This window comes from Vitis riparia, chromosome 18 (assembly GCF_004353265.1).
Source record: "Vitis riparia cultivar Riparia Gloire de Montpellier isolate 1030 chromosome 18, EGFV_Vit.rip_1.0, whole genome shotgun sequence".
NCBI classification, from domain to species: Eukaryota; Viridiplantae; Streptophyta; class Magnoliopsida; order Vitales; family Vitaceae; genus Vitis; species Vitis riparia.
The window spans coordinates 4,615,852-4,638,281 of record NC_048448.1 but is presented as its reverse complement, the minus strand read 5'-3'; the positions used below and the strand labels follow the sequence as shown (position 1 = coordinate 4,638,281).

Below are 22,430 nucleotides of genomic sequence, written 5' to 3'. Positions count from 1 at the left end.
GGACCAAGAAGTAAGTTTCTCTATAAGCTAAGATACTCGAAAATCCTCATTAAATATTGTATTTTTTTTATTTTTTTAAAAAGTTTTTGAAACTGTTGAATTTGGTTACCGTTAGATTTTTTATTTATCATAATAAATTTATTTAATTTAAAAATTCTAAATCATTCTATAACCTTGTCATCTATACCGTATTAGACTTTTCAAGTATTTGAAAGTTCTTTAAGGCCAATAATTGTGTGGAATATATCAAAAAAGTGATGGGCGAGGGCGTTAAAAATCTTATTATGGCAATGGTAATCTATTTGATACGATGTTACGAAGGATGAATATTTTATTTTATTTTTATTGGTTCCATTTTTTTTGTAAGTATAAATAAATTTTAAAAGAGTTAACTAATAGCTTATTTAGTTGTCATTGAAAACCTAGTAAAATCTTCAAGTTTTTAATAATAACACCCACCTGCATCGGGTCGAGATAATACACTAAGCAGAGGAGAAAGAGGGCAGGTAGGTTGATCTCACCCAATCCTAATGCGCTAAACGATTTTTTACCTTTGTTAATTCAGTGGCTCCATCCAATTTCATAACATTGTTTTTTCTGTAGCCTTGCTTGTTTCTGAAATGGGTTTCTACTTGTACGACGAGAAGTAATTGAGGTTGTGGCCGCACAGGGCCCACATTCCATGACTTCAGCTTTGACAGCCTGATTATTTGGCTGACATTCAATCAGTCGAGTGACGTACATAAAACGAAATAAAAAATTTATTTTAAGTCCAATATTTGAAATTATAAGCTAGACGCGGATAGATCATATCTTATAAATTCTCTTTTTTTTTTTTTCAATCCACGTTTCTTTTTATCCTTTCTTCTGTGTTCTTTAATGACTAAACCATGATAATTATAAAATTTTTATCTTGTTTTATCACTTCAGCTCATCTTAACATTCTTCAAAAATTTCTCTCAATCAATACAAGTTTTTCGAAATATTAAATATATTGATGGAAAGGGAGTTTTCTCGCAGAACCCAAGGCATGCCAATTGAAGCTTGAGAGAGCGAGAGAGCGAGTGTGAAAATGGGTTCCGTGGAGAAGAAGCCTCATGCAGTTTGTATTCCATTCCCTGCTCAGGGCCACATCAAGCCAATGCTAAACCTAGCAAAGCTCCTCCATTTCAGAGGCTTTCATATTACCTTCGTCAACACAGAGTTCAACCACAGACGCTTGCTCAAGGCCCGGGGTCCCAACTCCCTCGACGGTCTTCCCTCGTTTCAGTTCGAAACCATTCCCGATGGTCTCCAACCGTCCGATGTCGACGCAACCCAAGACATCCCTTCCCTCTGCGTCTCCACCAAAAATAACTTCTTGCCTCCCTTTCGACGCCTTCTCTCCAAACTCAACCACAACGGTCCTCCCGTCACTTGCATAGTTTCTGACAGTTCATTGACCTTCACTCTGGACGCAGCTCAAGAACTGGGCATTCCCGGCCTTCTCTTTTGGACGGCTAGCGCTTGTGGCTTCATGGGCTATGCGCACTATTGCACTCTCGTCAACAAGGGTCTTATACCACTCAAAGGTATAGATCAGATGTCAGAACCCCACTTTGCGCATACAATATTTCCAAAATCCAAATTTGGTGGTGCTTACTTTAATTTTCATGTTTTTTTTTTTTTGACAAATAGATGCAAGTTACCTAACAAATGGGTACTTGGATACGGTTATTGATTGGATACCGGGCATGAAAGGTATCCGTTTGAAGGACATGCCAAGCTTCATTCGGACTACCGATCCAGATGATGTTATGTTGGGGTTTACCATGGGTGAGCTTGAAAGAGCTCACAAGGCTTCTGCCATCATTTTCAATACGTTTGACGCTTTAGAGCACGAGGTGTTGGATGCAATTTCGACCATGTATCCTCCTATTTACACCATCGGCCCTATATCGCTACTCATGAATCAGATCCAGGATAAAGATTTGAAGTCGATTGGATCAAATCTGTGGAAGGAAGATGAGGAGTGTCTCCAATGGCTCGACTCCAAAGGACCCAACACGGTGGTCTACGTGAATTTTGGTAGCATCACAGTCATGACGCCGGAGCATCTGATCGAGTTTGCTTGGGGACTTTCAAATAGCAAACAAAAATTCTTATGGATAATTAGGCCAGATCTGGTGTCTGGTGCTTCGGCCATTCTTCCACCCGAATTCCTGACAGAGACCAAAGATAGGGGTCTACTCGCAAGTTGGTGCTCTCAAGAGCGAGTTCTGGGCCACCCAGCGGTAGGCGGGTTTTTAACCCACAACGGATGGAATTCCATCCTCGAAAGTGTGTGTTGCGGAGTGGCAATGATTTGTTGGCCCTTTTTCGCAGAGCAGCAAACCAACTGCCGCTACTGTTGCACAGAATGGGGCATAGGTATGGAGATAGACGGTGACGTTAAGAGAGATGATGTTGAGAGGCTTGTGAGAGAATTGATGGAGGGAGAGAAAGGCGAGGAGATGAAGAAGAAGACCATGGAGTGGAAGAAGATTGCGCATGAGGCCACCACTGCTCCAAGTGGTTCCTCGTTCTTCAACTTGGACAGAATGATCAAACAACTGCTTCTGTAGGCTGGCATGTTATCACTTTTTACCTTCAAGTTACGTACTTTATTTTCTCCTCACTTTTTATTCCAGTTTCTTAATTTTCTTCATCGTTTTTAATTGTTTAAATTTTAAATTTTTAGGCGAAACAATTCTTCCCAACTTTCTCACGCATGTTTAATTTTTATGAACCATCATTAATCAAATTTATTAAATCAGACATGAAAATTTAAAATAAAACTTTTAAAAATAAATAAAATAAAATGGATCAACGTCAAGCATTATTTCAAAAAATATATAAATATATATATATAATAACGACCGAAGTAGTTCACGTGTGCGATGAGACCATTCAGTAGGGCAGTGAACAGTCACGAGGACGCTGATCAGCACCAGCTCACCAGTATGCCCTTTTCCAGGCCCATTCATGTTGCCATTGGTCCACCAGTCCCGCTTAGTCCTACTCCAACTGCATTCTGGAAAATTCGACGGTACCTACGTCGGTACCGTACCCATTTTTTTTTTTTGCCATTGGATGTCCAAGATTAGATTCCATATTGGCCATCCATTTTAAATTCAAAAAGAAAAAAAAAATCAACTTGACCGCCGACCGGTGATAGGAAGAACCGGTTATGACCTTGGAATCTCTTCTCCTTTTACTTTTTCCTCGTTCTCAACCATTTTGGGTTTATATAAAATAAATGAGAGATAAATATTGAGATAAAAAATAAAATAATATAAAAATAAAAATAAAAATGATATAAAATCTGTAAAACATATTTATTAAAAAAAAATTTAATAAATTCTTAGACATTTAAATTCGACGTAATAATGAATATGGTAATATGATAATATTTTAATATGAAATGAGTATTTATATTAAAATTCAATATTTTGATAATTAGGTGATAACTTCATTATTTTAGTAATTATATTAACTTTATTAGTTTTAAAATGATCTAGATACATGTTAATCACTTATTAGTAAATGATTAGTAAACATTATCATTGTAGACAGACTTGTAGTCTCATAAATGAGAAAACAAATAATATTTTTTTACATCACCATACTTGATTGATAGAACATAATGCAAATAGTGTAAATATTGTCGTGGTAAAATTTTTTACATCCCATACTACTAAGGTTTTTTATTATTATTATCTTTTTAAATTTCATATATGAATTTTATATTAATAATAATAATAATAATAACAACAATAATATTAGAGTACGCATGAAAAGGCACACTTAAAAAAGAATAGTTAGAAAAACAATTTCTGCCCTTAGCAAGATCCTAACTTATCTATAAAGTGATTAAAAACATGATCAGATCCCTCAATAAATAATGTTATCTACAAGAAATATATATACATATCCTAATAGAATGGAGCATGAAAGACTCATGCCTCAATATCAATCTGCAGGTTTCTCATTACCCAGATCATGAGTTAGCATTTGCTCCAATCTCTAAAAATAGTAATAACAATATCAAAGACAAAAAGAAAGGAAAAGAGACAAGAAAGACACCAACTGATTACAGAAGTTGATTCCCCAAAAAAGAACTTGTATGCTAGAAGAAAAACAATTAAAAAAAATGATAAAGTGGGGAGTATAAACTTAAGGCAATGCCTATTGTCCTAGCATTTTTTTTATCAAAATTTCTAGAAATCAAATATAATTAACATCTTTTTATTTTCCCTAATATTTTTTTAAGAACCAAACAAAACATCCAAGTCAAAACAGAGAGCAACAGAAGGAGATACAATTTCCAAAACAATTTTCTCAAGCGAGGAACTATGTGAACTATACTTGCAATGTAGGATTTCCACTCGTTTTTGGCCTGACCCTCTGGAAAGGTAGTAGCAGGCTGAGAATGACTACCTTTGCTGAAGATGTGAACAAGTACGGCAGCATCAAGGGCAACATATTCTAGCTATGAGCATTAGTGTCCTTTTAGTGTCTCAAATGAAAGACTCAAATATAACTATAAAAGAAATGCACTATATTTTTGTGAAAAATTCAGGGTCAATTTAGCAACGTTTTCAAAAATAGTTGTCAAAAATCAAATTTTAAGAACATTTCTAAAATCTTAATTTTAAAAAATAGTTTTCTTAATCTATTTTCTGTGAAGGCACTGTATTCTTATGCAAAATAAAAAAGTTACCGGTATATTTTTCATATCTCTAATTGTTTTCCAAAATCAATTTTTTTTTAGAATAAATTGTCAAATCCAAAACTTGCCTTTTTAAGTTGGAAAACTATTTTATGTTATAAAGAACATAAAACAGAATACAGTTTTTAAAAACAGTTTTCAATCAATTTTGTTCTAGCACTTTAGATAAAGCAATCTACCATCAATACCTAAGATAGAAAGAGGTTAGATTAACATGTTACATATTGACACTGCAAAAACTGAGAGACACACGTCACACACATACACAAAATGAAAAATGAGCTGAAGGAAGCCTTTAGTAATTCATCAACTGTAGAAGATTCTCTATAAAACTCTTGATTATTACTCTAGCAGAACTTTTACAGTTGACAAAATATTAGAAAGAGGAATTGACAAACAGAGATAACATACTTGATGCTGACTCAAAGGTCATTTCTCTCAATTGCTGTTCTGTCTCGTCTTGTTTAAGCCTGCTTCCAATACTTTATAATTTTATAAAGGTCACAAAAAAGTTTGTTTAGTGGTTGCTATAGTGTAATAGTAACATCAATCTATGCGCGCACACACTTTTTTTGAAATTTGAGAAAAAAATTGAGGATTTTTCATACACTTTTTCCCTTGCGGAGATTTTTTTTCTTTAAACAGTAGTATTGAAAAGTGAGGCCACCTCCTGTGGGGGTCATATCCCATGTGTCCACCCACGAATACTTCCACATGTTTGTTCACGAGGCATCATCTCAGCTAGGCCACGTGTCACCTTTTTTATCGTTGCTTGGACAACCTTGAAGGCATCCGGGAACATCTTGTCCAGACCATTTGCGCCATGGCCCGCATCCTCCTGATAGCCTCAAATCTTCTCTAATATGCAAGATTATGGTTAACTGACATAAGATTAACTGATGAGACTTTTCCCATCCTCACGTCTGCTTTAGTAGACAGACATGTTCAATCTCAGGTCATCAACAAGGTTGAAAGGACAACAAACTGTGTCATGACGCACCGTCTGACACAGCCCCCAGCCACCCTGCAGATGTGATGATTGCCCTATCACTATTGCACAATCATCACTATAAGGGCCAACTCAGCACTACGAAGCCTGACTCCACATTTGAATATTATAAAAACCTTATTGAAATAGAACAAAAGAGATGAACACTGTGAGTTCTCCCACTTACTCTTTCTCTCTAAGGGTTTCTATTCATTCTCAAACTTGACTTGAGCTTTAGAGGGTGTGTCCGAACAACCCGTTTGGACATCTTCGTGCAGGAAAGCAGAGAGCCTAGGTTCCAATATCTGAACAAGAGTTTTCGCTGCCACTGCCAAAAGAAGGAATCCATCCTCAGTTGACCTGGTATCAACACCTCCTATACCACAATCACCAAAATTCCTAGAAGTTGACTACCACCAACTCAATGCGGCATCATTGGAACCATTTCGGATGCCTTTTTTGCCTTTTTTTTTTTCCTGCATCCAGTGGATACATGGGAAACTAATCAATTCAGATTTTTTTTAATCAATTTTAACTTAAGGGCCTTCACATCAAAAGGGTCGTGAAAGCACCCCTATCAGTATGTATTTCACAAGTTAAAACTCCGTGAAATTCCTTGTAATCTACCCATATTTCACACCACTAAAGTGTTGGCAGAAGCATAAACCTTGCGTTTATTTTTAAAACCATCCATATTTAAATTCACTCCTCCACATTGCTGAAGCAACAAAGAAACCCTATAGTTTTAACCAAAACTAAGCAAATCAAAATTCATAATAAAATCAAGTTGTTTTTCTTGAGTTAGTAGGTAACATGATTCAAGTTTCACTTTCAAGGGTGTGTTCTTCTTCCCCAAAAAAGAAAATTTTCGAAGTAAAATTTTTGAAACACAAGCATAGAACGTTTAGGCAGACTCTCTATCACGCATTCATATGAAATTAGAGTTTCTTTCAATCATCAAATGAAAAAAATTCGAAACACAAAACTTATGCCTAACTACAAACACAAGAAATAAATTACCTTGCATCTCAGTAGAAAGCACTCACTTTGAGAGAGTCTGAAGCCTTCTTGAGCATAGTCTCTAGTTTCATCATGGTAGGAGCCTAAGTAGGCTGAATCACCCATGCCAAAGCACTAATCACCACCATCACCTTGGCTAAATTGGGTTGCTCTGCTAGATATTTAACTCATAAATGAAGTTAAAAGGCTTTTTGGAATCTTTAGCCTTGAAGAGTTGGAGATCATTAGGGTGGTGACCGATGGTAGCTTGGGCTAGTCAATCACTAGTGACAATGTCGTGATGAACCGCTCTAGTCTGGTAGTAGGCTAAAATTTTAGGGTTAGGGTTTCGAAGAGGGTTAGGGTTTCAGAGATGGTCATCCATGGAGGAATTAGGGTCTGAGTGTGGGTGTTAGGCAGTGAGCTTGTGGGGTGGGACTGTTAATCTTTTTTAATTAGGAAATAAGGAGTTTTTATATATAAAAAATTGAACATGACGCTTTGAAAGACAGCCAACATTTAAGTTGTCCAACAATGATGCTTAAAAAAGTGTCATTATTTCAAATCCAACGTACAATGACGTTTTTAAAAGCTCCATTATTTAAAAACACCATTGCTTCTCCTTATAAATCACCAAGCGTCAATGCTTATTGCTTACTCATTTTAGTGATAAATAACAACATTTTTTACAAGCGCCAAGAAACAGAGTGCATTGCTGGAGGCACGCGATCGAGGAGCCCGAAGAGCCACCATTCAATAAAAAGGGAAAAAAAATATACATTGAGATTATGAAAATAAAACTTTAAACTACTCAATGAGAAATTTGATAATTTTATTAAACATATGGTATAATGATTGAAAATAGATTGTGTAGAATTTAAAGAATTCTAATAAAAAATAAAAAAATTATAAAAATTCAAATAGCATTTATAATAATTATGAAAAAATGGAACTCTTTGTTTATAAATTATTATTATATTATAATCCTTCATTTTTTTTTTTAATTTCCTCTCATTTTTTTTCTTCAAAAAGAATAAATAGTAAGATCCATGATATATTTTAAAATCCTTTCATCTAAACTCATTGTAGTGAGAGTAGTAGTTGGTAAATAAAGTCTAGTTAAATGACAAAAAAATTCAATCTTTTCACCTTGGATCTCATCATCCCAAATTTTTCAGGGCGCCCCCTTGCCACGCTGGCGGTGCAGTCATTCTTTATGATTCCGTTCTGGGTTTCTGACTTATTAATAATTCCAGTTTGCTGAGTATATAAAAGGAAATGAGGCCACTGGACCCGAGTTGTATTAATATAGACAACAGGCATTAAGTTATCATCAATTCGAACGTTACATCCTAAGTTATATAGGAGGAGCACCTCCTCAATGACACCGACGGCCACTGGGATAGTGGCTTCCATCAATCTACTCATTGAACTATCCAACCCTAAATTCAATCCCGAACCTAGATTAGATCATGGTTGGTTGGATTTGTTGGAAAATAGTCATTAAAACTTGTCCTTAAACCAGGACTGCGCCATTCATGGACAAGAATATAAATATAGGAAACTAACTAATAAGGAAACCAAAATTAAAATACGAAAGAGAAAATTTATTGAAATATTCAAAGTCTTCGCGCAGACGATCGGTATACTTGGAAGTGCATCAACAACAGTTATTTATTTATTTATTTATTATTATTATTTTATTATTTTATTTTATTTTATTTTATTTTTAAATCCACTTCCTACCTCATAACTTCAGGATTGTCCAAATTGCAGTAACAAGACTTGCTCATAGGGTTCTAAGGAGAAAATAGATTTGGGTTGTTTAATGAATTAGTGGCTTATGAGTCAGTTAGCATTTGTTAAGTAGACATCCCATTACCGAGTAGTTAAAGCTTAAAGATAAGGTGGAGAATTTATCAGCAGCTGAAAGGAAAATTCTATTGAAGAACAGCATTTCAAAGAAAACACACTTGATAAGACAGCATTTGAAGAAATAAACAACACTTAAATAAGAACGAATTGTTTTGGAATTGGTCCTTAGTGCTAATTAACATGGTGATTTGGAGAGAAGCACTTGGTTAATCATTTTGTCCAGATTTGAGTAAGATGAACCAGCCGGAGTGGTGGCTGCTTCTGCCATCCTTTTCCATTCCATTGCTTTCTTCTTCATCTCTTTACCTTTCTCTCCTTCCATCAAACCTCTCACAAGGCTCTCAACTTCATCTCTCGTAACATCATTGCCTATCTCCATGCCTACGCCCCACTCTGTGCAACAATATCTGCAGTTGGTCATCTGCTCTGCAAAGAAGGGCCAACAGATCATGGGTACCCCGCCGGACAAGCCTTCAATTGTGGAATTCCAGCCGCTGTGTGTTAAAAACCCTCCAATTGCAGGGTGTGTGAGAACTCGTTCTTGAGGGCACCAACTTGCTAACAAACTCCTTTCTTTTGTCTGTGCCACGAAATCTGCTGGAAGAATGGCAGCATCTCCGGCAACAAGATCTGGCCTGATTATCCACAAAAATTTCAGATTGGTATCGGCAAGACCCCAAGCAAATTCAACCAGTTGTTGGGGTGTCATGACTGTGACACTGCCAAAATTCACGTACACAACAGACTCAGGTTCTTTAGCGTCGAGCCACTCAAGACACCCTGGTTCTTCTTTCCATAAGTTCGATTCTATAGACTTTAAATCATTGTCTGGCATCTGATTCAGCAGTAGCTGTAGGGGACCGATGGTGTAAATAGGAGGAAACATGGTTGAAAGTGCCTGCAGAACCTCATGCTCTAATTCATCAAACGTATTTAAGAGGATAGCAGAAGCATCATTGGCTCTCTCAACTTCTCCCATGGCAAAATTCACCACAATATCATCTGGGTTTGTTGTTCTAATAAAGCTTGGTAAATCCCTCAAACGCACGCCTTTCATAGCTGGTATCCAGTCTACGACAGTGTCCAAGTGCCCATTTGTTAGACAACTCTCATCTGCATGTCATAATATAAACAATAAAATCAGAACTATATGGAAAGCAGTTTTTTAGTTTTTAAACCAAGAATTTGAAACATGATGAGCATATATTGGATATGCCTTTTCTTTTTCTAGATCTAGAAACATTGCTTCTTGAGATCCTGGCTTTGGGCTTTTATTTTTAAAGCGGTATTTGGTTCAAACGACACTGCTGGCAATAAATTTGCTTCGCACACAGATATATGAAACTGGGTTTTGATGGATCTACCTTTTAGTGGGAAAAAACCTCTATCAATGAGATGGCGATACTGCACGTAACCCATGAAGCCACAAGCACTGGCTGTCCAGAAAAATACTTCAGGAATGCCTAGTTCTTCAGCAGCCTTGAGAGTGAAGCTCATGATACTATCTGAAACCATGCAAGTTACTGGAGGGACTTTGGATGAAGAAGTGTCATTAAGTTTGGCGAGGAGGTCTCGGAAGGGAGCTAGGCAGTTGTTGTGGGTGGAGGCGCACAGGGACGGGACATCTTGGGTGGCATCGATATCTGATGGAGGGAGGCCGTCTGGAATGGTTTCGAATTGGAAGGAGGGTAGACCACGAAGGGAGTTGGGACCTCTGGATTTCAGCAGGCGTTGATGATTGAACTCTGTGTTAACGAAGGTGATGTGAAAACCTTTATGGTGGAGGAGCTTTGCTAATTTCATCATGGGGTTTATGTGGCCTTGAGCTGGGAACGGAACGCATACCGCATGAGGGCGAGGCTTCTCGGCCATTGCCATGGAACTCTCACCCTCTTCTTCTCCCTCTCTCATGTGCGCTCATGGCAAGACCAAACCTCTACTATTATAGGCCATCAATAATGCACCTGACAGTATGCCATCAATCCTGCACAGCATTTATCACGTACTATTCTCAATAATTAGATGTCTGCTGACTAATTTTTTTTTAGTTTGTATATGATATGATGATTGTATGTTTACAATACTTTTTTCAAAACATAGATCTGGCAATCTCTGCTTTTGTATAAAATTGCATTCTTTATTCCTTAATGTGTGTCTAGTAAGCAAATTCAAAAACTATTGGCATTACTTAGTATTTTTAAGGATAAAAAATTTATCACACAAATCTAAACCTATGTTATGCCAAAGTTCAGTATGGATCATTGAGGTACGTGGCATATAAAAATATACATAGATGATGCTCAGATGTGCAGTAATCTCACTGTTGACTAAAAGATTAGGCTGCCATCTCCTCACCTTTCCCTAAAGAGCCACTAAACACGTTCACAGGCATCAAATTCCCCTGTATTGACTCCACATATGCCTTAAAATTTACTATATGCCAATGAGATTCTTTTGTAAATGAATAGTCATGTTTTGTCACTATGATCAGGAAAATATGAACATGTTTGAAAAAGTTCATTAGAAGTAATATGGAACATTTATGTTGTGGTATTATAATGTTTATCCACTAACTTAGGGTTTGGTAAATCAATTAGGCACTCACTCTCTATTGTAAAATGATAGGGAAAAAAAAGGTTTTTTTGGTATCCCAATCATCAACATAGAATCTGATGCCCTGAGAGGCACCACAACCTCCTCTCTTTTAAAGGACTTCAATATTCCGGCCCACTATTTTTATGCGGAACAAACAGGGGAATTCCAGTCCCTGTTCGTGAGTTCTGCAAACAAGTCGCACCCAAAAAGTTAACTAAGTGCAGATTCTCCTCAGCACCTTGCCAATCGCAGCACCTTGTCATCATGTCCAACATGTACACATCTCCACAATTCGAGTCAGGCGTATGGGGAAATTAATGTGCAACAATTAAAGCATTTGACAACTGAATCATACTTTTTGGGTGTGGTGAGTAAGATGCTAAGCTAAACTTGGCCATGTCTTAAGTTTGTATTGCTCTGTTTTGGACATGATAAATAGTAGTTCAAGGGCTGGGGTCGGCTGCTACATGTCAATCTCAGTTGGGACTTTTGAAAATTTAAGAAATCTCAAATCCAAACCTGTTCATTCCCATCCAAAGTTCTACAGCTGAAAAAATTAGGGTAGGATTCAGTATGTCTACCAGCATGGACTCATAGATACACTCTTTTATTGGGCAGGACTCCATACCGTGTTTAATTATTCTCGAGTATTGGATGATTCCGTTATTTTTCATACAGCACATCAAAATTGAAGCAAATTTCTAAACTATGATGGGGAAATGAAAGCAAGCTCTTCAGAATTTTCAAGGTAAGTAATATTCACAGTGCAGAGTAAGTAGTTGCAAGTTGCAACAACGGTGAATAAAATCAATGGATCAATTTTTTATAGGTCGATGATCATCGTTGAAATTCGACATTGTTAAAGATGGCCTACTGATCCTCCATTCTATGGATCGATCATTCTATGATACGTCATGAATTTCAATTATTTTTTAATTTTATTTTTCCACTTGCTGAAATCATGTAAATTGTGCGGTATTCAACTCCCTTGTTGTTAGGATTAGTTTTTTTTTATACAAATAGTCTTTTCCAATTGAAAAACTTAAGCATATAATAATAGGTCCCAAAGGTGGGTGATCAAAATCTTTTGATTGTGATTAATGTTAAACGTTTCATGATGACTATATTTGGTTCCCAAAAAAATGCGAGAGAAAGAAAATTTTGAGGAAAAATAGAAAGAAAGAAAAAGTTAAGGAAATGAATATAATTTTTTTCACTTGTTTGGTTATCCATGGAAAATTGAAGGGAAAAAAAAATCCACTTTTTTTGTTTGGTTAACCAAACAAAAATCATATATTAAATGAGCGGAGGAAAAATAAAATCCAAAAACCAATACGCTGAAAACTCTAGTTTTTTTTCTATACTCTTTAACTTAAAAAGGTGGGGGTGACACGTTAGCCCAACAACCCATTTAAGCTGAAGTGGGTCCCGCACACTACCAATCATGACCGCAATCAACTTCATTTGGTGGGGCCATTGCACGTCGTCTCCGTATGGAATCCTGATCCAACGACTCTGATTTTGCCACATCTACTTTCATATCGTCTATCCACGAATTGGATCTCCGACCGGAGGCGAATCCCTGCACCCCTCCCAGAGTGGCAGGCTCCGACTCCGATTCACTTGTGTGCATCTCCAGTGCTATTGCTGTGAAGCTGTTTCTTGGAGATGACTGTTTTGGCGGCTCCGGAACTCCCTTGATTGGCTTTGCTCGGCAACCGATTCGGAATATCGACTTAAGGTTCTTCCAAAATCCACCTTTTGTATGTTTTCCGGATTTTGATCTTACCATCTTTGCTTCCGCTGCCACCATTGCCATCTTCGTCGGTGATTTCATTGACCGTTGTCGGTTTCTTAATCGATGACTTCAATCCTTCTTCGATCTCACTTTTCCCATACAAGAAACCTTCGACAACGACGGTTTCGCCATCGAAATTGCAGATTTCCCTATAGACTCAGTTTGTTTAAGGAACAGTCGCGTATTTGACGCTCGACTCGGTGAAGATGATACCACAAGCCTGATAAAATTTCCCCCAACTTTTCCCTTATTTTTTTCTCTTATTTTCATCATTATTTTTTAAAGAAAATAGTAGGAAAAATATTATGATATTTTCTTTAATATTTTCCTTTTTTTTTTCCAACATATTTTCTATGTCACCCAAATTAAAGAAAATAATTTTTCACATGATTTTTTTTTCCTTTTCTTAGCATTTTTGGGGAACCAAACATAGCCGAAATGCAGCCATCTTTCGTGATCTATCCCAAGTTGCTAGCATGTTATTAACTAGGCCAAAACAAAGGTCAGAATTGCAAAGAGAGGGTACTTTGAGCCTCAAAGGTGAAATACACCATGATAACTCATATGCCCAGTAGGTGCTTTATTCAGTGAGTTGAGAACAATGTATAATGCTCACTATGTTGAAGAAGAGGATATAGGCCCAAGGACAAAAGAAGATTTCAATTTGCAACACTAAACAATATATTTTCTTGTAGAATAGGAAACCATTGCTTGTAAACTAACAAACTGCCTACACAATCGAGATCAGATTATGACACAACAACAAGAATGGAAAAATGTACATGAGACACTTCTTGGAAGTTTTCTATTACACACACGCGCACACACACACACACACACACACACACATATATATATATATATATATATATATATATATATATATATATATGTATTAGTGATCACTCTATTGTAATAAGAACCACCTTGAGAAGCAGACTTAGCATTTTATTTTCTGCAATAGCCAAAAAAAAAAGCATAAAATAATGGCAACAATCAAAGCCAAAAAGCCCTATGCTATATGCATTCCATTTCCAGCACATGGTCATTTAAACCCCGTGATGCAATTGACAATGCTTTTTCATTCAAGAGGTTGTTATATTACCTTTGTTAACACTAAATTTGACCACTTCAGGTTTTTGGGGTCCATAGGTTCAGATGCCCTAACAGGATTGAAGGATTTCATGTTCTAAACCACACTTGATGGATTATCTACCTCTGATCCCGATGCTACCAAGTGTTTGATCAATCTGTGAGTCCACTCAGAAAAACTGCTTGAACTCCATTTCTAGAACTTGTATTTAAGCTGAACCACTCACCTGAGGTTCCTCAAGTCGCTTGCATTGTCGCGGATGGGGTCATGAGTTTTGGGATACAAACAACTCAAGAATTAGGCATTCCAGGAGTTATGTTTTGGTTTGTCGTTGCTTGCAATTTCATGGCATTTCTCTTCTTTTCGGGGCTAGTTGAAAGAGACAGTGTGCCATTTGAGGTACTAGTTCTAATAAGTGCTTTGAAAGGCGCTCTTAAGGCGCACTCTAGGGCGAGACATCCAGAAAACGCCTTAAGGCGTTGGCACAACAACGTTGAACACAAAAGGCGAACGCTTGAAGCACTTCAGAGGCACGCCCTACGTACGTCTTTCACGCCTTGCTCACTAAAGTGTGAGCCTTTGGTTTGCTGAGGTGGCTAATAAAAATAAAAAAAACTTACCGTTGAAGACTTTATAACCCCATAAACACATTGAAGATTGAAGAGAGAACAAAGAGAACGAGTTGGAGGAGAAACCTAACCTTAACCCCAACTCTTCATGGTTCGTACCGTCGGCGACCTGAAGATCAGATTCTTCTTCGACAACTTGAAGATTGGCTTCTTCTTGGGCAAAAACACTGAAGTGTTGCTCCTCTTTTTCACTCCGACGACTTCATCTCGACGGAAGTTCTCATTCGGCGGCAACACAATGTGAAAAACTGCATCTTGTTCATCTCGATTCTCAATAGGTAGGTATTTTCTCTCTATCGCTCACCCTTTCTTAGTCTCACACAGTTACACCCTTCTCATATTCTCTTATCTCTCTATTTTTCACCATTTTCAGTGTCCAACTTCTCATAGCTTCAATGACACTATTTTTCTTCTTTTCCTCACAACAATCTCAAATAAATCCTTGCAGCAACCGTTATTGCATCCAGCAGCATTTGTTGCACTTGGCAGCAACATTTATGTATGCCCAATACAGTAAAGCTAAATGGTGCACTGCACCATTTTTTAAACAATGCACAATACTAAAGTTTTAAAGAGGCACCCAACAATATCTTTTAAACAAGGCACCTAGCAGTGCTTTTCTAAACAGTGCACCGAACACTGTTTTTTCACTCTTTCATGCTTTATTTTTAATTGTTAATTTGATATTTCAATCATGTTTTATAATTATTTTTAAGGTTAATTATATAATGAAATTTAATTATTATTGTTATTATTATTTTTTAGAATGAGTTCCTTCGATTCGAAAGCTTCACGAAAAAATTTTGTGTGGAAATATGTTATTGAAGTCTCTGAAGAGAAGTATACACGATGTAAGTTTTGTAATCAAAGATGCGTGAGAGGGGTGAATAGACTCAAACATCACTTAATCGGAACTCATCATGGTATGCAACCATGTACCAAAGTCAATGAAGATGTTAGATTGGAATGCCAAGAGGCATTGAGCAATTATAAGGAACAAAAATAAAAAAGAAATTAATTGCTCCAAGAAATTGGTGGGGGTCCAAATGAGAGTGCTTTCTCTAAAACAATGGGAACATTGCGGAGTGGGAGTGTAAATAGGAGTGGAGAACCTATACCTAGGGGACTCATGGATAAATTCGTTATTTCACAACCTAGATAAAGTACTTTGAATTCTAAATGGAAGCTAGAAGAAATGAATGAAGTGTGTAGAAAAATTTGTTGATTTATATACTTAAAAGGTCTCCCATTTAATACAATGAATGATCTTTATTAGGTTCCTATGGTTAATACAATTGTAAATTTTGGGCCCTAGTTTAAGCCTCCATATATGCATGAATTGAGGACATGAATTTTGAAAGAAGAGATGAATGATATAAATATCATGATGGAAGAGCACAAAAAGCTTGGAAGCAATATGGATGTTCAATTATGTCATATAGTTGGACAAATGGAAAATATAGATGTCTTATGAATTTCTTGGTGAATAGTCCTGTTGGCACATGGTTTTTGAAATCAATTGATGCATCTGATACGATAAAAAATGGAGAATTAATGTTCAAGTATCTTGATGAGGTGGTTGAAGAAATTGAAGAGGAGAATGTTGTGCAAGTTATTACTGATAATGCACCTAACTATGTGAATGTCGGAATGAGGCTTATGGAAAAGAGAAGAAGATTGTGGTGGAATTTTTGTTCTGCTCATTACATAGATTTGATGTTGGAGGATGTTGGGAAGCTAAATGTTCATGCTAATACACTTTTGCAAGCTAGACAAGTGGTGAAGTTCATATATGGGCATACTTGGGTTCTTAGCTTGATGAGAACATTTACAAAAAATCATGAACTTATTCGTCCAGCAATTACACGATTTGCTACTGCATTTCTTACTCTTCAAAGTCTTTATAAGCAAAAACAAGCTCTTATAGCAATGTTCTTCTCAGAAAAATGGTGTTCTAGTACATGGGCCAAAAAGGTAGAAGGTGTAAAAACTCGAAGTGTAGTATTGTTTGACCCAAATTTTTGGCCTCATGTTGCTTTTTGTATTAAGACCATTATTCCATTAGTAAGTGTCTTAAGAGAGATTGATTCAAAGGAAAGACTAGTCATGGGTTATATTTATAAGTTAACGGACTCAGCCAAGGAGAAAATTGCATTTAATTGTGGGGGCATGGAGAAGAAATATGGCTCAGTTTGGAGAAAAATAGATGCAAGATGGACTCCGCAACTTCATCGACCTTTACATGTAGCGGGTTATTATCTTAATTCGTAATTGCGCTATGAAGATAAGTTCTCTAATGTGGATGAGGTGGGGAAATGATTATGTGAATGCATAGATAGGATGTTGGATTACCAAGAACATTTAAAAGTTGCCATTTAGTTGGATTCATATGACCAAGAAATGGTTGAATTTGGAAGCCGAATTGCAATTGATTCTCGAAGATTAAGAAGTCCTACGAGTTGGTGGATGCTTTTTGGGGGTTCCACACCGGAGTTGCAGAAGTTTGTTGTTCGAGTTCTTAGCCTCACTTGTAGTGCTTCGAGATGTGAGAGAAATTGGAGCACTTTTGAATCGGTAATACTTCCATTTTTTTAAAAAAATTAGTATATGCATTTTTATTCTAATGTTAGAGAACTTTAATTTAATTTTAATATATAAATTTGTTTCTATTAATATTTGTAGATTCATACCAAAAAGAGAAATAGACTTGAACATAAGAGGTTAAATGTTCTAGTGTATGTGAGGTACAACACTAGATTGAGAGAGCAAAGTCTACGAAGGAAATAAAATGTTGATCCCATTTTGGTAAATGAAATTGATTCAGATGAATTGCGGAAAAAGAAGATTTCCTCCTCCCGCTTGCTCTTTGTTGGCTTGAAGATAATGAACTATTTAATGTTGATGCCATTAGAATTGTGTCATCCCAAAACCAAGAGACTCAAGCGTCATCAGACAACATGGTTTCTTCACATTCCAACAAAAGAAACATAATGAATTTGCAAGCAAGTACTCAAAATTTTAAGTTATAAATTTTGTTAAATTTATTAATGAACTTATAATATTTACACCTAATTTATACTTTATGTTAAGTAAAAGTGGAGGCAAAGCAAAGGCAAAGGGAAGAAGTTGAATTTGACACCAATTCATGAAGATGAGGAGTTAGATGTGTTGGAAGGGTTTGATAGTGGGAACTTTCTAACTATCGATACATTGGACGAGGATGATGATGACATTGGAGAGGATGATTTAAGTTGAAACGTTCTAGTAATATATGTTGAACTCTATTTGATATTTTGTGACTTGGTTACGGTTGTTTGGAACTATTAGTATGGTTGCCTTTATTTTCTATTGCGAAAGTATGGAACTAGTAAGGTTTTTTTATAATTCTAATGGATTGTTTTCATATTTTTAATTTATACTATTTTATTTTTATTTTTTATATATTGTAAAATATTTATTAATTATAAAATGAGGGTCTCAAAAGGCTTACGCCTCAATGCTTCGAGGCTTACGCTTCGCCTCATGGGCACAAAAATGTCTCACCTTATGCCTTCGTCTTTAAAAACTTTCGTTCTAATTTCTAATTTCTTCTATTGCTTGGAGAATTCTCTGTTTTTCTTCTCTATTGTGACATTTCTATAGGCAAACATTTTGGCTCATAGAAAATTCACAGCTGTTTTACCTTTTCTCTATATTTTAACATTTTTCAATTTCTCAGTCATCTGCACAAACTATATCTTATGATGCTTACTACAATATTCTGCCCGCCATTTATAGCATAACTATAGACATATTTATTCTAATTGACATCGATCTGTTTTAGTGAGATGTGAAAGCTCAAATGGGCGCCCATCAGAATTGCTGCAAAATTTAACATTGGAGTATATGATTTTGATACCAAAATTTCATTAAGATGGGTTGTCCATTCTAGCTTTCTTTAAAGCAAAATAACATAAAATGTAATTGAAATTTTCTTTCATTTTAATTTTATTTCTCCTCAGTTTTAAATGAAATGTCTACTCATGATGCGGATCTTTGTCTCGGATTTGAATCTTATACAAATTCATAAGGAATTTAAAAGATAGACAAAATTGAGTCCAATCTTCTATATCAATTGTAAGGGTTTGGACCTCACTCCATTCCTTCAAAAGATTTGAGACATGCAAAGAAGAGAAATTTTGTAATCCATAAATAACGCATAGAACTCAACGCATCCCCATTTTAGGTGCTTCCAGCTTCTTTAACTCTCTTACCACCGACAGTCGAAACGACAAAGTTTTGCTTATTCCTTTCGTCAATTAGATGTTGTTCAGTCTGTCCGTTATCAAACACAAGATCGTTCCACTTTCTCCGTATTCCTATAAGGTGAACCGTCTCAAGCACCACATAGAATGCCTAATTCTATATTGGATTTTCATCACTTCACCGAGTAAGCCCACCCCGTCGATCGTCATAGAATAAATTTTTGATTCTGGACGAACACCAGCAGAACCTCACCAGTAATCACTCACACCAAATACTTGTGTGCGCCTGATAAATAAATTGCCACCTATCCGGACAGTTAATAATGATGAAACTTTACTATAAGCCAAGATTTAACAAAGTTGAGACCTTGAAATGTCTGCAGATGAGAGCTGCATCAGCAATGGCTGTCTTGATATCACCATGCATAGATTGGCTACCAGGTATGAAAAATATCTGGTACAGGGATCTGCCAAGCTACGCTAGAGCAACTGACCCACATGACTTCATGTTACATTTCTTGGGAATGGAAGCACTAAATTGCTTCAAGTAATCTTCTTCAATCATCTTCAACACATTTGATGACTGAGAAGGTGAGGTATTATAAGCCATCACGTCCAAGTTCCCTCACATCTATACTTAAGGCCTTCTGTCTATGCTCAGCCAGAGAATTCCAGAAAGCGGGTTAAAGTCACTGCAACTATGCCTATGGAAGCAAGATTCAATGTGTTAGATTGGTTGGACAAAAGAAGACCAAAGTCACTAGTATTTGTTAATTTTAGAAGGATTGCATTGTTGACAGATCAACAGCTGATAGAGTTTGCATGGGGGCTTGCAAATAGCAAGCATAGTTTATAGTGGGTTCTTCGACCTGATATTGTGTTGGGAAACTCGGCTACATTACCTAAAGAATTCATTGAAGGGACTAAAGATCGCTGCTTGTTGATGAGCTGGTGCCCACAAGATCTAGTTTTCTCCCACCCTTCGCTAGGAGGGTTTTTAACACATTGTGGTTGGAATTCGATGATGGAAAGCATCTGTGGAGGTGTGCCAATGATTTGCTAGCCATTCGTTGGTGAACAACATACAAATTGTCGATATGCTTGCAGTGTTTGGGGAATTGGTACAGAGATCAATGAAGCAAAGCGCCAGGAGATCGAACGAGCTGTTATGGAACTAATGGAAGATGAGAAAGGGAAGGAAATTAGAAGGAAGGGCTCTGAGTGGAAGAAGAAAGCAGAGGACGCCACCAAATAAGGAGGTTCGTCCTATGATAATTTTGATAGATTCATCAAAGAGGTTCTCACCCCACAAGAATAGCCGATTCCCAGAAACATATGGTATTGTATCAAATAAAATGTGGTCATCCTTACTCCTTTCCCAAGTTTGTTCACTTGGGCTTGAAATTACTCAATTGTTTTAATAAACTGTGCTTGAAGCCCAATACAAGATACTTGGCATCTGCATAGCCCAATACAAGAGAATGGAGTGGAAACTTTCAAAATCTATTCAATTCTTTTCTTTCTTTTTCTGATAAAACTTGCAACCCAAATGATGCATTTAAACTCAATTAACGAAAATCAACTAATCGTCTCAGGGCAATTAGATTAAACAAACGGAAAAGGCACAGCATCCTCTCGGAGCTGGACTCCTTCAAATGGAGGAGGAAATGGGCCGTGACCAGATCCAAATGCTTTAATGTGGTCTTTGAGTGATCTCTTGTGTTTGAAGTCCGAACCACACGCGCAAAGCCAACGCTTGCCGCAATTCTTCTCGTGAGTTCGCCAGTCACCTTTCACAGCCAAGCACTTTCCACATTTCCGACACATGAAAGGCTTCATACCATGCTTCCTCTTGTAATGCGTCTGCAAGGTTCGGAAATCCTTCAGCGGCTTTGCCCTTGGGTGGTCTATGTTGTTTTTGCACCCTTGCGTGCAACAGTAGCATGGGATGCTTAGAACAGCTCGTGGTTGGGTTCCTTTCAATGATTCGGGTCCTTTACGATACTGTGATCCATGACCCCACATATGCATCTACCATAAAAATATATGTAAGATGCTATGTAAACACACATATAGTGAATGAAAAGGATATTAATATTTTTTACCAGAAATAAAATAAATGAAAAGTTTGAGCAATTGCACCTGGAGATTGTTGTAGCGGTTGAAAGTTTTGTTGCAGATGTGGCACGAAAAGTGGGTGAAGCCAATGAGTATTTGTGCAGGTGTGGGTATCCAGTACTGGGTAGCCGCTATATCTGAATCTCTTTTATCAACTGCATTCTTGGAACCATCCTTATTATCAGGAAGACCAATGCATAAGGTCACGGTGACATCCCCAGTATCTTCATTGGATGCTTTTGTATTTCCTTCCAGTGGCACTGCTTTTGGTGAGCACAGCAAGCTGCTCGGCAGTGGTAGTGGCTCGAGGGAATTTGGGCGAGTGTCTGGAAATAGATTGAGGAGCTCGTTGTAGATATTATCATGGGAAGACGAACAAGCTGAGGGATTAGAACTAAACGGAATATCCGAGGGCTCCATGCTATAAGGGCAATGCTAGCGGGAAAGGTGCCAGTCTTTTGGATTCTAGAGGTTCTTATAGGGAAATGGTAGCCAAAAGTTTAAGGGTGTCCTTGAGAATAAGAATGAGAGCAGAGTTAGCATATCGCTGGAGAATATTATGGTTGAAAGAAAGCAACCTTCGTTAAGGGGCTCATTAATCTATCCTGTTTGTTTTGTTTATCCGCTTTTGGGAGGGAAAGCAAATTCCTTAAATCCTGTGGCCCATGCCTTCTGAATTTAGCAACAATTGCACCACAGAGGGCTGAAAATCTACGGCAATGTATTATATAGTCTGGTTGACACTTAAAACCATCTCTGACGTCAGATCGAGTGCAATACGTAATGCGCTTGTATGTATATATGTGAGAGGGAGAGGGTTAGGACATATTGCAGGTTAGGATATCATTGATTTCTAAGTAGGGACACGCATGGGGGGACCTCCTATTTATACGTGTTTCCCAAGCTTTATCTTGTTAGTTTTGTATTACTTGCACTGCAAGAAGAATTCACCCCAACAGGTCCTTGACTCTAGGACCACCAGTTCTTCAGGGATAAATATATATTTACTCCACTATAACGCTACTCTAGCAAAAAAGTTTACCAAGCCCTTCAATGTAACGCCCATTTTTAACCCTGCTAATAATTAGTATATCCAATAAAATCATACAGTATGATCAGGATGATCAGTCAAATTAATATATTGGGGGAGCAGTGAAAGTACTGTAACTGAATCCAATCAATCAAGCTAGGAAAAAGAAGTTGACAATTGGCGTGTGTTTGTCCAACAGATTCATATGATCGCCAAGGATGGTCCACCTTTCAGAATGTCGTAGCCAAAAATTGTACCCATTCCATGAAATTGACCAATCTTAATCAACAGATAATTTGGTGTTCAAAGGT

The 22,430-nt window shown here is 37.0% G+C and overlaps 4 protein-coding genes across 4 annotated transcripts; 2 read left to right on the top strand and 2 right to left on the bottom strand.

Annotated features, from left to right (window-relative positions):
• Nucleotides 1–945: 945 nt before the first annotated feature.
• Nucleotides 946–2,686, top strand: LOC117907200 (7-deoxyloganetin glucosyltransferase-like). Its single transcript, XM_034820644.1, has 2 exons — nucleotides 946–1,571; nucleotides 1,678–2,686. The coding sequence occupies exons 1-2, from the start codon at nucleotides 1,073–1,075 to the stop codon at nucleotides 2,601–2,603; spliced, it is 1,425 nt and encodes a 474-aa protein (XP_034676535.1). The 5' UTR covers nucleotides 946–1,072; the 3' UTR covers nucleotides 2,604–2,686.
• Nucleotides 2,687–8,652: 5,966 nt separating this feature from the next.
• On the bottom strand, nucleotides 8,653–10,538 carry LOC117907199 (7-deoxyloganetin glucosyltransferase-like). Its single transcript, XM_034820643.1, has 2 exons — nucleotides 9,977–10,538; nucleotides 8,653–9,725 (listed from the first exon to the last, which is right to left on the bottom strand). Exons 1-2 carry the CDS (start codon nucleotides 10,521–10,523, stop codon nucleotides 8,788–8,790), a joined length of 1,485 nt encoding a protein of 494 aa, XP_034676534.1. The 5' UTR covers nucleotides 10,524–10,538; the 3' UTR covers nucleotides 8,653–8,787.
• Nucleotides 10,539–16,281: 5,743 nt separating this feature from the next.
• On the top strand, nucleotides 16,282–16,998 carry LOC117907178. Its single transcript, XM_034820620.1, has one exon. The coding sequence runs from the start codon at nucleotides 16,282–16,284 to the stop codon at nucleotides 16,996–16,998; it is 717 nt and encodes a 238-aa protein (XP_034676511.1).
• Nucleotides 16,999–20,374: 3,376 nt separating this feature from the next.
• LOC117907326 (protein TRANSPARENT TESTA 1-like) lies at nucleotides 20,375–22,045 on the bottom strand. The gene is made up of 2 exons (XM_034820833.1): nucleotides 21,114–22,045; nucleotides 20,375–21,002 (listed from the first exon to the last, which is right to left on the bottom strand). Exons 1-2 carry the CDS (start codon nucleotides 21,507–21,509, stop codon nucleotides 20,577–20,579), a joined length of 822 nt encoding a protein of 273 aa, XP_034676724.1. The 5' UTR covers nucleotides 21,510–22,045; the 3' UTR covers nucleotides 20,375–20,576.
• Nucleotides 22,046–22,430: the final 385 nt, after the last annotated feature.

Excerpts from the sequence above, each read along its gene's own strand:
- LOC117907200 (XM_034820644.1), top strand. The coding sequence starts at position 1,073 with ATGGGTTCCGTGGAGAAGAAGCCTCATGCAGTTTGTATTCCATTCCCT. Across the intron at positions 1,572-1,677 it reads GGGTCTTATACCACTCAAAG|ATGCAAGTTACCTAACAAAT; the intron begins GTATAGATCAGA and ends TTTGACAAATAG.
- LOC117907199 (XM_034820643.1), bottom strand. The coding sequence starts at position 10,523 with ATGAGAGAGGGAGAAGAAGAGGGTGAGAGTTCCATGGCAATGGCCGAG. Across the intron at positions 9,726-9,976 it reads AGGTTTTTTCCCACTAAAAG|ATGAGAGTTGTCTAACAAAT; the intron begins GTAGATCCATCA and ends TATGACATGCAG.
- LOC117907326 (XM_034820833.1), bottom strand. The coding sequence starts at position 21,509 with ATGGAGCCCTCGGATATTCCGTTTAGTTCTAATCCCTCAGCTTGTTCG. Across the intron at positions 21,003-21,113 it reads ACCGCTACAACAATCTCCAG|ATGCATATGTGGGGTCATGG; the intron begins GTGCAATTGCTC and ends TTTTTATGGTAG.
- LOC117907178 (XM_034820620.1), top strand. The coding sequence starts at position 16,282 with ATGTTCAAGTATCTTGATGAGGTGGTTGAAGAAATTGAAGAGGAGAAT.